At 34.8% G+C, this 23,474-nt stretch overlaps 1 protein-coding gene across 1 annotated transcript in view; it reads right to left on the bottom strand.

Moving 5' to 3' along the window:
- Positions 1-23,474, bottom strand: part of ZNF804B (zinc finger protein 804B) — a 237,973-nt gene that overhangs the window by 4,978 nt on the left and 209,521 nt on the right. Inside the window, exons 2-3 of the mRNA XM_032182408.1 lie at positions 22,368-22,511; positions 1,198-1,328 (exon numbers count right to left, since the gene is read on the bottom strand). Of these exons, the coding sequence (XP_032038299.1) occupies positions 1,198-1,328; positions 22,368-22,511 (275 nt within the window). The remainder of the gene's footprint in view (positions 1-1,197; positions 1,329-22,367; positions 22,512-23,474) is intronic.

The raw sequence follows: 23,474 nt of genomic DNA, 5'->3' as shown, positions 1-23,474 counted from the left end.
GTATTCAGGGACAATAACAGTTGTGTGTGTGCACAAACTTGCCTAGCGAGGCTGACTTTCTGTCTTACCTGAACAACAACCAAGATTGCACATCTGAGCCATCCCTGAATTCATCTGTCATTACCAACAGGAATGGCACATGCTGTATTTCCAGGTTCTCTGTAATGGATATGGGACTTGTAGCTCTTTCTATAAGCAGACCCAGTTGTTCCCTTCCTGTCTCATTCAGACCTGATTTTTTACTATTGATCTTATCAGTCTATCTGAAACTACATCTCCAAGTACATAGACATAAAGGCATCTTTCCACAGGCAGTTACATTTTTTTTTCAGTAGAACTGTATGAAAATGGAGTTGTAACCATAAAAGTGATACATTAACACTAAACTGTTATATTTCAGCAGATTACTTAAAAGCAATTACATTGGCCAAAATGAGTGTATAATAAACTCTCGATGTTATTATTTCTAGGGTACTGTAAAATTGATATGAATTAAAAAGGATGCCAGTTTAATTATCTAATTAACTCATTACTGTCATAGATTAACATAAACAATTGGTCTGTTAGCAATCTATTCTGCTGAAGCATTCAGTGTCATTAAACAAAGGGGATTTCTCAAATGTAAGGCTTTATTATTGTAAACTTCATACTGTATCTTGATATGCATCAGTAGAACTAACAGTGCTGGGTAAACTTAACTGAGTTAATTACTTTTTTTCCATTCACATAATGATATTTCCATTAGTGTACAAAGAAACTGAGAGAATAATCTCAGTATATTGAAAATAATGAAATGATTCACAGACCAGGCATCAGCAGACCAGTGTTAAAAGGGTGGCTTTCCTCTCGTGTTAGCTTACTACAAAATGATAAGACATTTATACTAATCTACATGGGTCAGTTCTAATAAGGTAAAATGGTGATATAAAATCATCTCCAAACCACTCAGTTCAGAACAGATTAGATTAACTGGTTACAGGAGGGAAAAACACAAACCCTCAAATAGCATGTAATTAATTCAGGGACTTTCAATTTTATGGTTTACAGAACAGGAACATTAGGAGTTGGGGATAGCTGAAAGCAGGTTATGATACATACAATCTCTGTGCATTACAGAGTGTAGGAGTAAAAATTTGGAGATTTCTTTTGGGATTGAGGAAAGTGGGCATTAAAATGTAATATGTTTTAAAAACTTGCCATTCTGATTGTTTCCGTAACTCTGCGAGCTGGTGGAGCCGCTTGAGTGCTTTTTCCTGTTTCTTCTCATCTTTCCATGACTTTGAAGCCACGTTTCGAGCAAATTCCCTTTGTTTCAAATCTTTCAATCTCTGTGTGAAAAAAGCAAAAAGAAAAGGGATTATATATGTAAACAGCATATGCATTACCTCTAACTCAATTTATTTGCTTTTGGTGAAGCTAGTATATAAATGGACAGAAAGAATATACTTAAAATGCTATTACTCTAAGAAGATATTGAAAATTTTATTTTTGCCCAACAAAATAATATGATTGAGCCATCACTACTTAGTTGATATATACCCACTTATGAATGAAACCTTCATTCATAGATGCAGATTTTAATTATGAAATGTATTTGTCTTATGCATGCACATATCTTCTGTTGTGTATAAATACATGCACAAAACTAGCCTTCATTTAATTCAGTTGCAGTTCTCCTGTCATATTCAGTCAGTTGGAATTCAATCCATAGCCATATACTGGAATAAATCTGAGTTTGTGTGTGTATTTTATATATCTCTATACATGCACAGGTATGCATGGATGTATATGTGTCTCTGTGTCGGTTCTGTAGCTTTTTAAGACTGAATTTGTTATGTAAAGGAGAGAACTACTGTCTGAAACATTCCATCAGGAAACTCTTTTATGGGTATATTCACAAATTTTCTGGATCACCTCATACACCTATAAGTCAGATAATTCCTACTGGAGAAAGCACAATTCTTTGCCTTTATTACGTTTTTATTACATGGTTTTGTGGTGCTGATAGTGTAAGGCAAAGTGAAATAAAAGAAGACCAAAAACAGAAAGTGTCAAAAATATCCTCTAAAAAAAAAAAAAAAAAATGGTGCTATCTGGGCATTGAGTTCACTGTGCTGTCTAGTCTCTGTGGGTCATGCCCAGCATTACCCACATGTCAAAGTGTATGTCTCTGAAGACACTGCATGGGGCTTATATTTCCAGAATAGGCAGAATAAGCTGCTCAAATGTCTCACCATGCCTGCAGACCACTATACAGGCCATTGGCCATCTGTGTTTGAGGTACCAAGCTGAAGACCAGGAGGCCTTAACATAGAGGGTGTCAAGAGAATGACAAATGCATGAAAGTGCATTCTGGAGAGAGAAATAGCTTTTGTTGGTAAATGAAGACAAAATGAATATGAAAAAAAAAATAAAAAAGGCAACAAGAAAAAAAAAAAGCTGTGTTGTTGTTTTATAAAATCTAGAGATGCTAATTTTTGTTTTGTTTTGTTTTGTTTTTCTCCAGTCAAAATTAGAGAAATATTAAGTCATCCACTTAATGGTGATGGCATAATATCACAGAGAGACACACAGGAACCCTTGGGGGGAAAGAGGTGATACAGGCTCTGATTATGTTTTGTGAAGCTTGCTGGAAAGCTGTGGTAGTTGTGGTGGGTATCCCTCATCATGATCACGTCAACTCCACTTCAACTACATTTGCGAAAAAAAAATTGAAAAATAAATTAAAAATAAAAAAGTCAGACAACATTTGTTGGGAGAAAAAAAAAAAAAAGTTGGGAGACTAAGATCAGAAGTTTCTTGTTTGCTCCCAGACTTCTGGACACTTGTGCTTCTGAGCACTGATATGGAGCTAGAGAGAGCTGGGCTGTCCAGCAATCAGCTGTCCAGGGAGCTTAAGACCTGCCTGATGTCTTCCCATGGACAAACTCCCTTGGGTGGGGAGAAGGCCAGAAAGGCAGTTGCTCAGGGAACTGGTGCAGCTCCAACCAGCAAGAACCATCCTGCCACCTGGTGCCTGTTGAAAGTTTAACTGTATTAAAGTATTAACAGAAACCTTTGCAATCTGTCTAATCCATATATATCTCTGGAAATTCTCTATCAGCTGCGACTTTTAGTATTTCACTAAACTAGACAACTAGACTCCAAAGCAGAACATCTGCAAAGTCCTCTTTAAAACACTTAGAACTCAGTTCCTTAGAAATAATTTTTTTTTTTTTTTTTTTTTTTTTTTTTCCTGTCCCCCTCCCAGTCCATCTGACACTTTCCAGGCCATATAGCATTCCATTCCCTCAACATTTTTGCCTGCAGTTTACAATAAATTAGACAAATATTTAAGAAAACATTACTGCTGGTCCAAGAAAGAAATTTCTTTTTAGTAATATGTTAAAGCCAAAGCAGTAAATTAAACCAGAGAACCTTCCCAGAACAAACTTTCTGTCATCTTTCATATTTACATGAGTGTACAGATATTTAAGCAGTAAAGATTCTATTTTCCATGAAAAAACACACAGAGTCTCGAGTCTTATTAGCATCTTCCATGTGAAGAAAGGGCAAAGAAATACATTTGAGAAGTGTCGTTTAGTGCTGCTTGCTGTGTTTTAGCTGTCACCATGAGCTGTTTGGTATCACACATAAAGCATTCATGAGGAAAAACAGAAACAGTTTCTACCTGTCAAGGAAACAAAGAACAATGTGCTTGCTAGTACTATGGAGTGCAGGTACTGCAAAGCAATGCCATTTCACTTCTTTGACAGTTAGGATGATAATCAACAAAGCAAATGGACCAACACTAAGAATAGAAGTCCTAGCGGTATCTTTTGCTCTCTAATGGCATACAGAATGTGTCAAGGAAGGAGAGAAAAGAATACAAAAAATATAGGTAAGCATAGCTAAGAACTCATCAACTGGAGATGAAAACCAAGAAATCAAAGGCATCTACAGTCTGAGCAGAGAAAGGGTCTCTCCCTGCTCATGCCCTCATCAAAACAAAAAGCTGCACTGCCAGAGCTCCAGTTAGGAATTGTAATGAAATTTGTCATCTATGTTGGATAGACTACGGGACTGCCCACTGAACCTGCAAATGCCATGGTTTTCCTCACTAATAACCTGTGCCAATCTTTTGACAGGCATGCAAATATCTTTCACAGGTGGTGAACAACAGCATGCAACTGAGGATGTACCTGAATGACAACCCTAAGCTCAGCAGGTGTGTTTGAAAATTAACATCACTTTACATGGCAATTGCATTTTTCATGTAATTAGGTACTTAACTGGGCATCCAAATACAGGCACGTGTAATAAATTATGATTTATTTAATAGCAATTTAGTGTTCTGTCCTTCACCTGCTACAAATATCATTGCCATGAATTTATGTTTCATATTTAGACTCACGTTCTGTTCTTTCTGTTTTTCATGTAAGTGTGCATATGGATACTGCCATATCTAAAAGTAACACTTTTATTTTATTTTATTTTATTTTATTTTATTTTATTTTATTTTATTTTATTTTATTTTATTTTATTTTATTTTATTTTATTTTATTTTATTTATTTCATTTCATTTCATTTCATTTCATTTTTATTTTTTTAAACCCACACAGAATATTAAAAGACCACAAAATAATTTTCACTATTATGGAACACTTTAGTTATATAACCATATCTGAGTCACATTGGCTCACTCAAAAATTGCTGAATATGTTATTTTCCCCCTTGAACTCTGGTATGATTCATCAGGGGATGCAAATGAGTCAATGGAGTTACATTTTTGTTATCTTCCTTTGTTAGCCAGGAAACATCAGTGGCCAAATACTATACCTGTATTGTACTACTGTACTTTAGCAACTTCTACCAGATTTTTTTTTTGCTTTGTTGTAGCCAATACACCTGTAGCATACTTACCACTGACTGCATTTTCAGTAATAAGGTTATTTTCTTTCCAGAGCTTGATCCTGATTTCTGTTCCTCCATGTGAAGAGGAGCATTTCTCTGGATTGTCGTTAATCTGAACAAATTTAGATGCCTGTGGCAGTCTGGCAGTTTCTTAGATTTTCTTTACAACCACTGAAGAAAAATGAGCACTTTTAGGGACCTAATCACCTAATCTTAAGCCAGTGGGGTAAAGTGAGATGTAATTTCTTTCTTTTCGTTGGGTACAGAGGGTATTAATGGAGACTATCTCAGACATGGACCACTTTTGATAGAGGAAGAGAGTGCGATTGGTACATTGTCACTGCTACAGGTAGTATTCATGTTTCTAGGTTCCATAAAAGAGTAGTTTGTATTAGTGTTACTTTTGGCATACATAAAAGAAAGAAAGATTTCTGGGCTTATTAATTTTTTAATCTTTTTAGGAAACCATTTGCAAGATAAGGTTTCTATAATCTAATTTTTTAATCTTTTTAGGAAACCATTGGCAAGATAAGGTTTCTATAATCTGCATTTCAAATTGATTCACTTGACAGGGGATATACAGAAAAAAATAAATAGAGAGTGAGCTTGCAGTACTGGTTAAGAACACAAATACGTTGAGAAGCATAGAGAAGATATTTGTTCTTCTCTCACTCCTGATTTCTTGTCTTGGTCATTTCCCTGCCAGATTTCTCACCCCTCCTTCTCTAGGTGGTTGCTGTCTTCAAGAACTACTTTTTCTCTTGTTCACTTTCTCTCAATTTAAGGACCAGAGGGAATGTAGTACTGGGAGAGAGTTACTTCTTTTGAGAGTTCTGCCAGGGGTCATGTTCACCTCATTATAGAGATCTACTTGGGAGTCTCAATGTACCTCTACTTCAGATACTGGGTCAAATAAGTGTTGCTGCAAGTATATTTAGAAGCAAATCATGTTTTTGTTCTCAGTGGTGTAACTATGCGGATATAAATAGAGGGCAGGTTTGGAAAAAAAATGTTTAAATTCCATGCATTAAATCAGAAAATATCAGGTCAGATTGTGTAAAACAACCTTTTACACTTACATTCAGATATTTTATCTCCGAATATCATTCACATTCAATGTATCTGATAAAACATTCATCACTGTAAGGCACTGTAGCTCCAGATAGAAACATATGCATCTCTGCTTACTTCAGTCAGCTTCATGTATATGAGGTCTGCCATATGTAAAGAGCCTTCTCTGAATTGAAGTCCATAAACTAAAGTGTTTGAGTGCATGACTGGCTTAAAGAGTGATTTCCACTTTGCTGAAAAGCTCCTTAATTGAATTCTAATCAAACTTACCATAGAAGGGTTAAATGAGGAAAAAAAAAGTGGAATGTGATTTTCAGTAATTATTTTGTTGCCTAAGATTGGAACTAAGTAAATTATTTATAAAATGATTTTACACTGCAAACCATCAAATTAGAATGATAAAGTTACTAGAAAACAAAATTACACTTCATGTCTGAAGCTTATAGTATTAGCTATCTAAGTGAAATACGGGAAACAACAAAGAAGAAATTTGCTTTTACTATAATAAATAAAATCCTAAAAATAAAAATGAAGGGCTATTACATACAGAAATTAACCAGGAGATATGAAACTTAAAAATTACCTGACAAATTGTCATGTTTTACACATAAATAGTTAAAGATCCCTTTGAAGTGTTTGATAGTGACTATTTTTTGGAGTATATTTCATTATAGCCAATGATAATGGATTCAATATTGTTATCAGGAATGAATGGAAGATAGAATGAAAATATCCTTGCGTGATTAGGTTAGTGAATGAGATGACAGCAGGAGGGGAAAAAATCAATCCTTAGACATGCCCATCAATGAATGAGTTGTTGATCACAGATTCAACTGAAAGAAAAAATTACAGCCAGGTGTTTGATCCTGATTGTGTTCCTTCATAGAAACTGCTGCTAAATCATTGTAGAAAGATCTGATCTAGTGCAATGGGGCTTGATACTGAAAAGAAACGGGATCTACCACTTCTTATCTGTGTCTTTTCTGTGGGAGCTTCTTACACTTCAGCCAGATCAGTGAATATTCTTGCTACATAAACTGATTTCAACCATTGTCCAAAGTATGAGTTTGGACTAATGAAATTCAGGGTATATTTGTACAGCTCATGAGAAACCCCCAAGTAACATTAAAACAGATGGATTGCAGGGAGGGCATTTCTTCAGGGTAAAGGATAGAACAGGCACTTTGTGGCAGCAATTCACTCATTTGAAGGACTGAGCTATTTGTGGATTCAGCATATGCTCCGCTTGACCACCCACATTTATATCAGTTCCAATGAATTTATTGTCATATGGTTCAGCAAGCTGGCTGTGTACTGTAGTATTTGATTAGACACATCCAGTGTCATTTCGGAATATAGAGTAATTTACCTAGTAAAAGGTACATTTGAAAGATAAGAATCTTGAGACAAAAACTGTATCTTCGCTGCATGTTTATATACAACCTGACTCATGGGGTCTCTGGTGCTGATTCTCAGCCAGAGAAAAACATGAGGTCATTTAATTTTTTTTCCTTCCCATGTAAAGATCTCAAAGAGAATAAAATGCTATGACTATTTTGTAAAATCAAAATTTTCAATACATGTTATACTCTTACATTAGAAATCTTTAAGCTTTTTTTTTTTTTTTTTTTTTTTTTTTTTTTTTTCCCAAATATTTCAATCCTATCTCACCATTTAGTGTTAATTTGTTCTGGCTGTAGCAGGTGAAATAGAATATCACTTACATTTTAAGGAAAAGAGTCTGAATTATCCAAGAATTCAAAAGGTGGGTCTAAAGCATGGCGTCAGAATTCCTTCAATGTAGTCATCAGACTTTCAGAGTAACAATATTATTATAATAGACATGATTTTACACACATTTTATATAACGCTTTACAGAGACAAATCTCAGATGTCTTATGAAACAGGCACTTTTACCATTATACTATTTTGCAAATAAAGAAATGAAAGCAAAGAGAGATGGAGTTACTTATGAGAAGAATAGGGAAGAGGCTAAATCAGCACTCACAAATGCGTGTTTAATTAGCACATCTTACTCTTTATAAACCCATTGGAACAAGATGAAAAATGCCAGACATCTGAATTAAACCTGCCATGGTTTTGACTGGGATAGAGTTAATTTTCTTTTTAAAGGCTTGTATGGTGCTGTGTTTGGGATGTAGGATGAGACTGATGCTGATAACACATGGATGTGTAGTTGTTGCTGGCAGTGCTCACGCAGAGGCAAGGCTGGTATACTGCCTAGCCAGCGAGGGCCTAGGGGTGCACCAGGAGCTGGGAGGGGACACAGCTGGGACAGCTGGCCCAGACTACCCAAAGGGGTGTCCCATCCACCCCACGGGGTGTCATGCTTGGCAATAACAGCTGGAGAGAGGAGGAGGAACTGGGGGAACATTCAGAGTGATGGCATTTGTCTTCCCAAGGAACCGCTGCACTTGACAGGTCCTGTTTTCCTGGGAGTAGCTGACACCTGCCTGCCGATGGAAGCAGTGAGCAAATTCCTTGTTTTGTTTTGCCTGTGTGCACGGCTTCTGCTTTACCTCATTAATTGTCAGTATCTCAGCCTGCGTGTCCTCACACTTTTACTTTCCCCATTCTGTCCCCAATCCCACCTGAGGAGAGCAAGCGAGTGGCCATGTGGTGCTGAGTTGCATGCTGGGGTTAAAGCATAACAAAACCTGAATTTGATTTTCCTGTATAATCAGTTGATTCCTAAGGACTGTGGTAGTGATGAAGGAACTACAATAAAGCATGAAATATACCCATTACAAAACGTGCTATGTCCACAGGTTACATAAAGGAAATCTGAATCAGCAGACCACTACACTGTGGCTTTGTACTGCTGTGCTAGAGAACAAGCTCATCACTAAAAAGAGTTATTTTAATAAGCACTTGAGATAAATGTATGTTTTCTGATAGGTACCTTTCACTGTACTTCAGATGAAATTGTATTTGGTCAGGGCAAAGGGTGAAAAACAGTATGTTTTATGACGAGTATTAAAACCAACTATAAACAAAAGTCTCATCAAATGTCTCAAGGAAGTAGAAAATTGCTTTTTCTAATAAGAAGTAATACATGTAACTATCCATAAAAGACTTTTAGGTTGTTTTCTTTATTCAGTCATAAGCAAAGAATTCTTTCTCTTCTATTTGCTTAAAGTAGACAGATGTCTTCTGGAGAGCTAAAGGTAACTAGGAACAATACCATAACAAAATGGCTGATCAGAGTAAAGGAGGTATAATAAATGATATCTCCATGACATAAGATTATTATTTGACAACAAGAAAGGCCACAAATGACTTTTATATTCATCTGTCTGAAACGTCCCAATAACACAAAACAGGGGACATCCTTTTAAAGAGATAAACTGATAAAATCAAGTTACTTTGACAAGATCTATTTTACATAAACCAAATTAAATTGCACTAATTACATTATAGTTCTTTAATACTTTATGGAATCCTGTATCAGTCATGGCAGCATTTTCCCTGGCACTGATGTCAGGATGACAGATTTTCTTGTTTTTTTCTCTTTAAACACTAGCATGGTTTCTAGCTTCATGCTACTTCCTCTAGTGCTCTGAGACTTATTAAAAATTCTCTTTAATGGTTATGAGAGTGTATGGCCATCTCTGTCCATCTCTTTCCCACTATTAAGTGTAGGTTACCTGAATCTGCTGGTATAAAAATATTTAGTTTCAGATTATGCTGTTTAATATTTTTCTTAGCTAATGTTAGAGCGGTACTTCACAATCATAAACATCAGAAATGTGACTAAATCATCTGGCTTTGTCCCAAGTATAGAACAGAAATCTGTATTAAATACTCTTTTTTTGCATCACTGCTGACAAGTAACTCATTTCTATTTGGATCAAAAGATTCTTTATGTCCTCAATATACTTTCAGAAACCTTCTTGCCCTTACCTCTGATGACTACAAATTTTCCCTTTGCCCTTTTTACTTCCTCTATCACTTTTTTTCCATTTTCTTCACTTCTGATTTATGATCTTTACTATCCATTTTTCCTTTTTCTCCTTTATTATAAATTTAAGCCACAGAAAATTGACTTTCCTTCTAAACAAGATTAGCTGTTTATTACCTATTTGGTCTTTTTTCAGTTGTGGGATTTGGGTTCGTAAGATATCTGACAAATGCTCTTTTAAATTTCTTATGTTTCTCTCACATCTTTCCATGTCAATTCCTCCTCCTAGTCCATTTTGCTGGCTCTTCCACCTTCATGACACCAGCTTTCTTATGTAAGTGAATGTTGCAGTTTCTTTTTGGTTTTATTTTTGTTTTTATGCCATTTGAACTTACTAAACTCAATCATGTCATTTTTTCTAAATTTCCTTTATGCCTGTGTTGATCATCATGATACTAATAATATGTAAGTTAAAGATCAGCTTTATAGAGCCCCATAATGTAGATGAATATACATTCATATACCAGATACAGTAATTTGAAGTATTTTTGTACTATTCTTGACAGAAGGGAGGTCCACAGAGGCAACAAATTCAGATGGATAATCTGTTAATTTTAATTTCTTCGTGCATGGGATTGGAATAGCAGTTTATGTTCCAGTCCTTGGTTTATTTACAGGAAGAGATGAACAGATGTCCCATTATTTTTCCAGGGTAATTCACTCCTGCCACAGCCTGGTGTAGACTTTGATTATCTGAGAAAATCTTCTGAGAACATATCTCAGTAAATTGTACTGATTAAAATTGTACTGATTATTTATTTTGAATATCTATTTTTATTTATTTTCCAAATTTGTCTCACATAGTTATTATGTGTTGTGTCTTTTGATTTTAGTGCCCTTTTTTCCCTCCACTTGACCTATCCATCTCACTTCCCAGTTCATCAGCATTTCCTGCTGAAATCACAAAAGTAATAAGGTGCTTCCTAAGTAAATTCATTGTGTCAAGGTAAAAGATAGCCAAACCGTGCAGAGTGACTGATGTCTTAATTTTCTAGTTTATAAAGGCAAAGACATTTTGGCCTATCCAGCACCCTTTTTATTGCCACTTGCTTAAAATATTATTCATTTGAAATTTGTTATTTGTATTTAGTTCTCTTGAACATATTGCTGTTGTAACCTGCAGTGCCAAAAGCTTTCACTAAGATGGAGCTAAAAACATACACATGGTCAAGATATGTGGTTCAGCTCACTGCTGTGTAACAGATCAATGAGCTGCAACTTGACACATTTCAATTGTGATTCCATAAGTTAAAATTAGTTTAATGCTGCTCAAGAAAATGTTCCCCGGAAAGAGGGTGAAAATGAACACATTGTACATTGTGGAAAGTAGCATTTAATGTCCCCCTTTCCCTCTTGCCCATGATCTAGATTCTGTATTCACCCTTCTATCAAATAATGCTATAAACAAGCTAGTTTTTGATGTAGACATGGAAAGTTTTTAACACTATAAAGATGAATCAACACTCCCTGTTTCTAAAATATTTTATGCCACTTCTCAAATTTTGAGTAAAGTTTATTTTATTATTTGCTCTCAGAAAAGTTTTATTGCTGTAAAATTTGAAGTTGATCTTTTATTTATACCACTGCTTCTTATTCTAGTTCTCTATACATTTCTGCTGCCCTGAATTTGAGTTATTTCTTTTACTAAAGAATTATTGTAAGTTTGTGTGCTCAAATTGAACAACAATCCTCTTAAAATATGTACCATCTTATACAAAACACGGTGAGAATAAATTTATATTCTTTGGCCTAGGTGAGACCAAAATGGAGACAAGCAGGGCAACTAGATCACATGTTATAATTTTAATTTCTGAAAAAATATTCCATTGTTTTCCAGGTATTATTGGTTTAGTTTTTAGAAAGACCTTGTGCTGCTTGATGTCCTCCAGAAATAAATAAGAAATAAATATGACAAATGATTTCAATTTGCTAGAAATAACAGAAAATCACTATAGCAATTACTGTACTCTTCTCATGTACTCTAAGTTTAGATTTAGTGAGATATCACTTGTTGTTTTGCATTTATGCAGGTCCAATTTATGATTGTTTTCAATTTGCAGCCCAGAATCTTCATTTTCTTTTTTAACTATGCATCAGGACATTATGCTGTGTTAAATTTCAAAATGGAAAGGAAATCAGAATCTGACCTGTGTTACCGAGAGCCATAATTATGTGAATGAATTGAATGACATGTGTAACCCAGGCTTAAACAATATGAAAGGCAGAACTCAAAAAAAAAATGTCATTGGAAGCTGATGAGGAGACTGGATTTTGCACTGAAGTGAAGAACAAGATGAGATTAATCTGAATATTCTCTGTTCCTTGAAAAAGGAAATAATAAATATTAATAAATATTCATTTAATAATTTTATTAAATTACATTTAATAAATAGGTTTTTTTTTGCCCCATAACTTTATTTATTAATTTACCCAATAATTCCTCTATTAATTGTGACTTGCTGTTCTTGCACACAGTCAGATCCTTATCTAATTTTGCAGGTTTACTATACGAGTAGTAAATTACTACTCCACATATCCTATAGAAAAAGTGTAAATACTGAGCAATGCAACATGACTGCATTTGCACTTTTAAACATCAGTATTTAGAAATGTCTGTTTTGAGGGAAGCAGAGCTAAGAATCCTTCAACATGCTAAGGTTTGAAAACAAACAGAGAAACATTGACTACAAACATAAAGTCTTCTACAGAGTTCCTGGAGGGTTATGTCAATTCCTCTCTACTTGCACATTTGTTTAAAGTGCTTAGCAGGAAACTTTAACATTTGTGACTTACATTTTAATCTTACTGGAGGAAGTACAATTTTGAGAGCTTATTAAAAAAAATGAAAACGTAAACTGTTTCCAAGTGACTTGATGTAAATTCATCTAAATAACAGTGGAACAAAAATGCTTTATAAATTTATAATTTTCATATTTTTTTTTTATCTCAATAATATTAAACATAATCTGTGCATATATTAAAAATCCCATTTTTAAATACTTTCAAAATTGCACTGTTGAAACAGCGTATTTCAATCTTTATGAATAATTTCAAATTGTTTTAAACCAAAACAATGTAAAACTTTCCAAAGAGAAATGTTCCTGAACTTCTCACATTCCTGCCAAAGCATTCTGCTTTAAAAATAGTATTTCCTGTTGGAAAAAGTGTTTAGTAGTTAACTTTGTGTTAAGGAAACATTTGTTTTTTTAATGGTCCCATCACCTGTGTTAATATATTTGTTTGGTATTCATATGAATATCATCTATATTTCTCTAGATATTCCCTAGCAATTTGATATGAGAAGGTGTTTAAAGAGCCCTCATCTTTGTAATGGTTCCTGGTGGAGCCTAATTATTATGAAATTGCTAAAGCAGAGAAATGATAATTAGTCTGGGTTACCTCCTTTATTTTTTCCTTGGAGACACGTTAAAATATGTTAATTAATGCTTTTAACTAAGAAAAGGTAATAAATGACTAATCCCACCATCTTTATTGCTATCTTGGTGATGTACAGAAATGTTTCTGGTTTGCTTTTAAATATTTGTTTCTGTTATAAGTGCCCCTTAAAGACATACAAGGTACATTGTACATTTCCTCAAACAAACATCATTGATTTGCATGACTTTAAAGCTCCACAGGAGTCAATTACGCAGCTACATTCTTGCACATTAATTACTGCAGATGGTCAAAAATGAACAGAGCTATAATAGATGCAGATTCTAAACAGATGTTTGTAGGGCCATGTATACCTTTGTGGGTGCCAATGAGATTAGAAGAAATATTCTTTTTCCAGGCAAATATGAATAGGAGTACAGTGTTTAAAAGTTATGCAGAAGCTAACAGAAGTATAATTTTTCTGTGAACATCTGATGGTACAACATTTTGTTAGTGAAGTTAACTGCCCAGTGTCTCCAAAATCTGGTCATAGCAGAAAATTGCCATAGGTAAGATATGTAATCTTGTTGAATAGTACTGTATTCTACAAGTCACTCCACAAATATAAACTAAAGTACTTGGAAATGTACAATAATCAAAAACAATCATAGCATCTGGTAGTTCTTTCTTTCTATCACCTTGAAGCAAGACTTGTAGAACCTGACCTTAGAATGACTGGTTTCTTCAGATTCTCTGATTTCTCTCTCTCTCTCACACACACACACACATACACACACAATCTGCAAAGTATTTGGCTACAAGGAACCTAATGTTCATCGGTCTTTTGAAGATGGTACAAGAAATATACTGTATATCTGTGGTCAGCATTGCCCAGTTCTTATTCATAGTGAATAGACACTCTTATACGAACAAGATTTTTACATAGAAGTAAGTAGTTAGAAGACATGCTTTATATCCCATTGCTTTTGTCCTTGCTACTTGTCTTTAAAAAATGCAAAAGATATCTGAATACAGAAAAAAAAAAAAAAAAAAAAAAAAAAAGAAAACAAGAACAGCAATGCCCACTATCATTTATCTAAATAATACAGGCACAACTCCAACCAGACTGACCTGGAGATTATCTAAAACCAGGAATAATCATTTTAATAAAAATGTCTAGGTTCTCCATATTTATTCTATTTTCTTAAGTATTATCCTATGTACTGCATGTATTAGCATGTCAGAACAGAGAACCAAAGAGGAATACATTAATTTTAATCACTACTTTTTACACAGTATGAAACTACATATGATTGGCTCTAAAACATTTTCTATTGGAATGGTGTGCTTCAGAAAGACTTTGTTTCAAAATCTATTGAATGTACATGTTTCTTCAGGAAATTATAGAACAAAATTAAACTTTTAAACTATCCAATCTGATATTTTTGGTCAAAATTTCATATTTGTCACTATTTAATTTGGGTTTTGGCATAATGTTTTTAATTTCTAATTATTAATTTATTAATAATAAAATAATTTTATTATTAATTTTATTAATGTTTTTGTTTGTTTGTTTGTTTGTTTTAACAAATCTAGTTCTTCAGATTCCTTGCTTATTTGAATAAGATATCCATTACACTGCATCACCCATTCCCCCTGACTGAAAAATCATTTATAAAACTGTAGCAGTGAAAAAGAAAGAAAGGAAAGGAAAGGAAGTTACAATAACTGGCATCAATTTAGAGCACTTCCTCTACCTGATATTCTGGTTATTGCTATGTCTTAAATGCCAAAATCTGATCATACACTTCTGTAATTCCTTATATAATGAAATACTAAAGAAATATCTTACAGTCATTGGCCCATCATTAACAAAGATGAAATTGAGTTTCCCACTTTTTTTTTTTTTTCCCAATGTAAAGAGGGTTAAATTGCTAATTTACATGCTAATTAGCATTCATTCTAAAGAACACCAAATGTAATTCCATAGCATCTAGCATTTAACAATTTAGCTTATCTAGACATTAAATTTAAAAGCAGCTCCGCATTATTTGCAAGAGTTTTTGTTGAGGACTAATGATTAAAGGAATCTCATTATTCTAAGCAACACGCAATTTTAAAAAGATGAATACTGCCAATTTAGTTACTTTATCACCAAATAATAAGAAAAGAGCCAAGCACTGGAAGGGCAGCAGGTTCAGTAGTTCTTAATAAGACCCACAGATTTGTAAGTTTAAAATAAAGAATTGTTTCTGATGACATTTCTTTGGAATCTGTTGCCTCAAGTCACCCCCGTTTTCAGACTGTGCTCAGTGGTATTTGATAATGCTGCTTCTGCTGCTACAGAGCTACTCTGCTACATGTACTTGCTGTAGAGTGCAACTGAGGCATCTCTATGTAGTATAGCCCAAAATGCATTTAAGAAAATATTGCATGATATTATAAACTAAACATTCAACTTAAGGTCACTTCAAGCTGGCAAAATAAATTCTTTTAGTACAGTGATGCAATTGAATTATCATATTGTTTACATCCTTACATCCTGCTTTTGCTCATATGCTGCCTTTTGCTTAAACTGCGATGTCATCCTCTGTTGTCTTATGCTACCTTTATTTACATAGGTTTCTGTGATGTGACATAACTTGATTGTCTGTTTCATTGCATCACTATTTCAGCATTTCAAAGATGCTGGATTGCAGGTACTCTGAAGCACACCAGGCATGATAAAAACATAGTTTTGTGAAGACAGTATTTTTCTATTTCTGAATAACAGAAAGAAGCATCTGGTGCCTTGTCACTTTTCTATGCTTTACTTTGCAAATAGCCTATATATGTTGCAATTTACTAAAGCCTGGGATCCAGAAAGAAAATTTCAACCCAAGCACTGAAAGCAAAGAAAGCTGGGTCTTAAAATACAAAGTGTTTGGAAATCTTAATTATTATCATGGTGAGTTCTGTATTTAATGGTCCAATAGAAACCATACGATAGTTTGTTTTGTAATCAAAACTAATATAAGAAAAGGGAAACCTAAAAGAAGTTAATTCACAAAAATAAATTATGAAAGAACGAGAACTTGTTAAGTCAATTATGAAAAAAAGCAGTGAGAGAAAATGAAAACTGTTCATCAAGAAATTATCCAAAACTTGCTCATAAGGAAGTTACAGAAAGAATGAAGTCATTTTGGGGAGGATGAACAAGAACACACATTGCAAAATCAATGTACAATGAAAAGTTAAGAAAGTATGAAACTATGACTGAAATTAGACAATGAAATAAATAGCATAGTCATAAGTAACAATAAGAAAATCACTGGTTTCAGAATGAGCAAGAGCAGGCAAAAAAAAATAAAAAAAAATGCAATGATATGGCAGACTACAGAAATGAAATCTTTCCTTTTAGCTTTGCTTTCCACATGATAGAAAACAAGTCTTACACCAGAAATTTAAAGAGTATACTCTTTCCAAGGAAAGCTATACTTAAAAAGAAAAAGGAGAGAAAATCAAATCTGTATGTGTAGCAGAATAATGAATAAAATAACAGCTAGGAATTATTCTACATTAATAAGCAAACAATTCTTAAGAAAATAAATATTGTGATGAAGAAGTGTCTTGCATCCACAGATAACTATTCTAATTCTCTAATGGTAATAGGTAAAACATAAGCTGGAAATAGCCTTGTATTGCTAAATTGCCATTTCACTGAAATTAAAAAATAAATCATGGAAAAATCTGAGCAACTGTTGGCCATATTGAATTATACTTTCAGTATGTTGTTTTATATGTCAAAAATATCTAACCTGTGGCAAATACTTGTGGCAAATGTTCAGGTTAAAACAAAAACAAAAACAATAAGACAAAAACTACCACACATACAAAAATTCTTTCTTGGTTCAAGTCCACTTGTCAACCAGCTGTTTGAGGAAGTCTAACATCATATCAGTAGTTCTCTTGCTCTGTTCCTGATCATTAAGTTTTAATGCAATTATGATTCCAGATTTCTTACTAGGGATGTGACAAATGTGAAAATTCTTTTTAAAATATATATGTATTTATTAACATGCATCAGTCTAAGTTGATTTTTGCAAGGTTAGAGGAATAAAATGCCAATGGTTGCAGATAACACTTCTCTCTAACTTTGAGGAAGAAATGCTGAAGCCTTTTGCTGGCTAGGTTATTTTATGAGGAATACACAGAGAGTGAGGATTTAAGGTGTACAAACTGGCCTTAAAAAGCAGTATAAAAGGAACAGTGGGTCCACCGATATCTTGAGGGGAAAAAAACAGAGACTACACAAATGCATATAGTCATGCACCTTCATGCCAAGGTAGCCCTTTCTGATCTGATTAATATGTTCCTAAAACTACTGGTATTTTGTCCAGAAGGTTTCTTGATGCTGTGTTTGCCTTTGCTCCCAAATCCTGAGATGAACTCTCTTGGATACTGTCAAACCAGTCTCCTTTCCTTGAAATGAAAATTGTTTGGGTACTAAGAGGTGTGTACATGAGGGCCAAAATATAATATTTTCCTCCAATAAACATACAGATGCTGGAAAATAAAGACCTTAAACATGAATGAACAAAATCTCAGTACTACACTCACTCCTAGATCTTTCTCTGTGCTTACTTATCTGTGTATTTTCTAAGTGTTAGAGACAAAGCTAGCAAAAATGTAAGCATATTTACTATCTTTGATGTTTAACAGTAGCTAAATCTCCATTTGAATTAGAGTTTAAATCCACAAGCACCATAAAGTCTTAATGGCAAGTGCCTACAGCTGTACACACTAAATCAGACTTTCATGTAGAGGATACTCCCAAGTGCTAGTATGCATGGATTTAAATACCAATACATATATGTGAACTAGTGTAAACTGAAAATTCTGTTCACCTACTTCACAGTAATATGTGTTTCAAGAATACTAAAATTCATTTTTTTTTTTCTCATCTGAATGAATGTGATTAGGCAGTATCTCTAAATTTTGACAACTAAAAGAGCTGTTTTGTTGTCAGAAACCCCAAGATGGCAATACAGCCTTGTTTTTCTTCGCTGCTTATTTCTATTATTATTATTATCACAATTATTGTATTTCAGTACATGGAACAGATTTGTAATTTTCTCCTTTGCTGACATCTGAAAGCCTAGCTGATTGCTAAGGATTATTTATACAAAAGTGGAAAGCTCCCTCTACTTCTACTTTAAGTGAATGGATGAATGCTATGCACGACCTGGAGGTATTAAAAGATTCCAAAGATTCCATTTAATAGCGTTAACCAAGTAGACATCTCTGCTCAAGTTTTATTTCCTTTTACAGATACAAGTGACTTAACAATCCTATTAAAAAGTCCGTACTTACATATTACTTTTTCATCAAAGTGTAACATGCGTTCACATGTTATATTTTCAGGCAGCAGTTTGTATTAAATACATACAAACAACTTTTGAACAAATTCATACCAGGACCCTTTGCAGTGTTCAGATAATTCCAATAGAGCTGAAATAATCAGTTCTGATGCAGTAAACTTCTCTTTAGGAGAACACCACAAGCAAGTGATAGCAAGCATTGATGCAGGCACCTTGGTGCTTGGATGAGAGATACTACAGATTTACCAAATGTGCTACTGCCTGTGACTGCTGCTGAAGACTGACTGATGCTGAGGATATAAAGTCATAGGTTTCATAGCAAAGAAAAAACACAAAAGAAAAACACTGTTGTTTTCAAGTGGGCTAGCTGGTAAGTGCTGAGGTAGGGAGACATGCATGCAAAGGGCTGTATGGCAGTGGAAGATCAGGAGCAAAGGAGTGGTTCATTCTGGGGTACACCCTCATTCCTGCCTCAGCCTTGGTGCAGTATCAGGCTTAACAATGGAGAGCTCAGGTTAAGTCATGTGGCAGTGAAGGCTTCCATTGAGACTGATTCTGAGCTCACTATATCCAGACTTGCAGTGAGAGAAATTAATTTCCAATAACAGATAATATCAATGAGAAATGATTACAGAGTAGTGAAGTAGAAAAGACACTGGCAAGATTATCTAAGACTAATTCTGTCAAGACAATCAAATAAGAGCTGCTTAATACTCAGTCAAAAGTACTAAATGGTATATAAATCACATTAGACCCCTCCAGGGTCATTTTAGTGTTATGAAGGTACAGGCACAGATGATCTTGAAGGATCCGTGGTTCAGAAAATTTTCCATCAAAGTTTTCTTTGTATGCACATGTATGCATCATATATGTGCATATACATTTGTAGTATTTGTATATGTATGCATGTATGCAGTGTGGAGAGAAAGTATCCCTGAGTATATTGTTTGAGAATAAGTCAACACAACAGAAAGACTAGTTGCACAAACAAGACCAAATTTGTATCTTAACATTTTGCAGTCTTCTGAGGACAGGGAAGGCAATGGCTGTTTGCCTTCCTATCAGGAAGGCAAAAAAACTATTAGGTCCAAAATTTAGTACTTTCTGCTTTAGAATTGGTTGAAATCATAGATAAGAAAATAGATCACAAAATTAATTCTATAAAACCATAATATTGGGAGATTAGAGTCATAAGTCTTTGAATAAAATCTTTCCTCTGGAAGAGAAAGAAAAGGCTTATGCCAAAGTACTTTGTGCAATATTTTTTTATTTTTATTTTTTTTCCCCTCTGTCTTTATATCTTCTCTAAAGAGCATTGCCACTTTAATACAGATTTCTAAGTAGAAGGGGAATCACATGGGGGGACTACGCTATATTGTTAGTGAAATCTAAAGACTCCCTGACTTTAATTTAATCTGCAGTAGAAGAATGGTGTTCAGTGCATATCCATGTGTATGACTAATGGTATCCTCAAATATCTTCTGGGAAACAGAAAGTATACCTTAGGAAAAAGAAATTTTTCTTGTGGCTACTACACCTCCTGGAGCAAACGTTTTGAAGCTAAGCTAACTAAAATCACAGGAAACTATAAATTAACTTCTGTCTGAAGACTAATTTCATACAAGTAAAAATACATTTTTTGTGACCAACCACAAAAGTCAGAGAAAAGGCAGCATTCATGATATTCCTAGAGGCAAAGTAATGCTGTTCCCAGACGTGGCTGAGCAGTCAAGAAGTGAAAAAGGAGACGAGACTGAATTACCCTGTCACATCAGGAGAACAGCTAGCTAATCCTGCACTAACTGAGCTTCTGAACTACATCTGAAAGGGCATGGTGGGGTGAGCTTGTACTGCCAGATGATATTCTGTATGTGTGGTGCATTTCCATGCAGATCCTTAGTTCACAGTACCATCAGTATGGCTGATTTTAAAGCACTGAATTTACCTACAAATTAAAGAGAGTTTTATTGCTTAAACATTCCCTTTCATAGTGTGAAGATGCCCAAACCTCTCTTGCCTGACAACACAAACATAGATGGTGCATCAAGCAGGATGTTTTATTTTGCATAAGATGCTCTCTGCAGGAGCTGTGGAGAAGAGGAAATGGCAAAAATTGATCCATCTGAGATCAGTTGGATCTCTGACAAATAGAAAATCAGCTGAAGGGTGAAAAAAATATTTCTAAAGCAAATGGGGATTTTTAGGGATTAGTGTCACATGTTTAGGATCTGGAAATGCATTTGTTTTGTGTTATTAGAACCATTTTTGCAGATTAATTAATGGAGCTGGGATGTAAGGAACTGCCTTTGGTTTAATACATAAATACACTAGATTAATCTAGCTCTGGTTTGAGTGTGATGGGCCAGAAGAGTCCTATTAATGTCCATGAACAGCTGACCCTAGGCTGGTTGAATTCAGCAGGATGGTTCATCATGATGAGTGGGCAGATGTTAACCAGCTCATTCATGCAGTGCTGTGATAGGTGTACACAGAAAATGCCAGGATGATTTACATTCTCTATAATACTACAAAAGACAATAAGATTTCTTGCAGTGAGAGTGAGAAGTTTTGCCTTTAGTGCCATTTGTTGTTCTTAATATTTACTTCTTCTAGTTCTGTAGAAGAAATACCTGCAGCTTCTAAATGATTCATATATTTGCCCAGACCCCCATGTACCCAGAAGAATGTACCCAGGAGACACTAATACACTACCAGCTTGAATGTACACAAATGCATGAGAACTTGAACTGTGTAACACATGTAAGAGAGAGAAGAAAAACAGTAGAAAAATGTGTGTTTATTGAATCTTGCTACAGTTCTAACTTACATATTAGAATAACCCATATGATTAGTTACATCAGAGGTTCATAAATGTTAATTCCTGAACTTTGTCAATGATTTTTGTTGAGTTCTGAAATTCTTTCAATAATTAATTGCATTTTTCTTACATAATGACAACAGGAATATGCAATTTGCTAAAATTAGAGGAAAAACTAGGATGCAGAAAGCAAACATAGAATAATAACAGGCATACATCAGTACCTATCACATATAGACCCAATTAAGTAGATGCAAAAATGATGACAAATAATTAGCATCTATTATCTTTTCCCAATAATCCAATATGTTGTTGTTCAATAGTAGTTGCCATTTTATATCATGTTCTGCATGTAAGGCAAAATGTATTCCACCCTGAGAATCATTGTGAGACATAGCCTTCAACCTCAGAAACATATGCTTTAAAGAAAACAAAACAAAACAAAACTACAACAAAAACAAACAAACAAAAAACTACTTTCCTGCCCTTGAAACAGCATGACCAGCTTGAAACAGCATGATCTTATGCCTTCTGAATCTGAAAGAGGGACCTGGATATCTGAGGAAGTGCTTCTTTGTCCCCCTCTAGTTTAGAAGTAACTTCACATTTTAATGTATCTATTTCATTGTGAATATTAGTATTGAGCACCTATCTAAAACTACCATGATCTTTCAGACAAAGGGGCTTAAATTGTGATGAAGATTAAAACAATGAATATTTTACACTTGATTTTAATGAAAAATAGTGTGTGAAATTCAAAAGCATCAAATGTTAACTTGTCTCTACTGGAGTGAATTTAGAAAACCCCGCAAAAAGGAAGTATGAAAAATGGGCAACTGTAATATCTATGGATATTTGTCAGGTTTACCTGCTTGTGAGCATGGTCATAAGAATTGATGTGGTTGTCAAATTCTTGGTGTTTGTGGTACTGCTTGTCACACAGTTCACAGTAGAAGTTAGCCTTCACATCCTCCAGAGCCTTGGCTGCAGCTTTCTCCTTCTCAGCATAGTCCTGCAAAGGCAGAAGCAAAGGGAGACACTTTGCTACAGGTCGTGAGCTCATGCTGGTTTTGTCATCTGCATTAAAAACACTAGGCTGACCAGAACTGCTAATTCACTGGGCACCATCTTAGTATTAAAGTATAGGCTGAAAATGTTTGGGTTTTAAATTGGATTTAGTTAAATAGTTGTATTTCTTGCATAATTATTCTTAGCACTCGTTTTAGGTACCGTAGTAAGCAAAGTGCGGAGAATTAAGGCACATTAGGATAGTGCCTGGCTCCTGGGTAGAAAATCTGAATAGTGAGGATAAACTCATCAAAATCACTAGGAGGATGAATTAACTTCCACAACACTCCTGGTTGGCACTGCTTCTGAGCCTTTGCTCTTTTGGATGTTGCTCAGAAGAAAGAAACTAGTTTTAGCCTGATACTAAGACATATTTTCTTTTGTGTTCTGCTTTCTACGTCACATCAAATATTCAGCAGGGCCAGACAGCAGCTGGCTACGGCTGGCTGAGATTTCCCTGGAGCAGTGCCACTGCAGCAGGAGCCTTTCCTGTGCCACCATGTCCCTTCCCCAGGGTCTATACACCATCCCACCTGAGCTGCACCCTGCTGAATGCAACCGTCACCTGCCAGAGACAGACCACAACCACTGATGTGATCTAGCACAACTCTCATGCTGCTGTAGTGCTGGAAGATGTCCAGTCTCAGGCAAATACAGATGAAAAAAAGGGAAAACAAGTGGTTTCTCCCTCTGTCTCCTTACTGACTCAGGTAGGTTCTCTGGAGGGTCAGGTACTTTACTTTCAATATACACTAGGTACACAGAGAAAACTTAAAACATAGGAGCTATTAGCTACTAACCTACAAATAATGCACTTAAATAAAGGTCTTGATATTCAAAACTGGAAGAAGCCTTTGCTGATCTTATTTCTTTTACAAGTCCTTTATTATCTTATTATTATTATTAC

This window comes from Aythya fuligula, chromosome 2 (genome assembly GCF_009819795.1).
Source record: "Aythya fuligula isolate bAytFul2 chromosome 2, bAytFul2.pri, whole genome shotgun sequence".
Classification (NCBI taxonomy): Eukaryota; Metazoa; Chordata; class Aves; order Anseriformes; family Anatidae; genus Aythya; species Aythya fuligula.
This window is presented reverse-complemented; position numbering and strand designations above follow the sequence as displayed.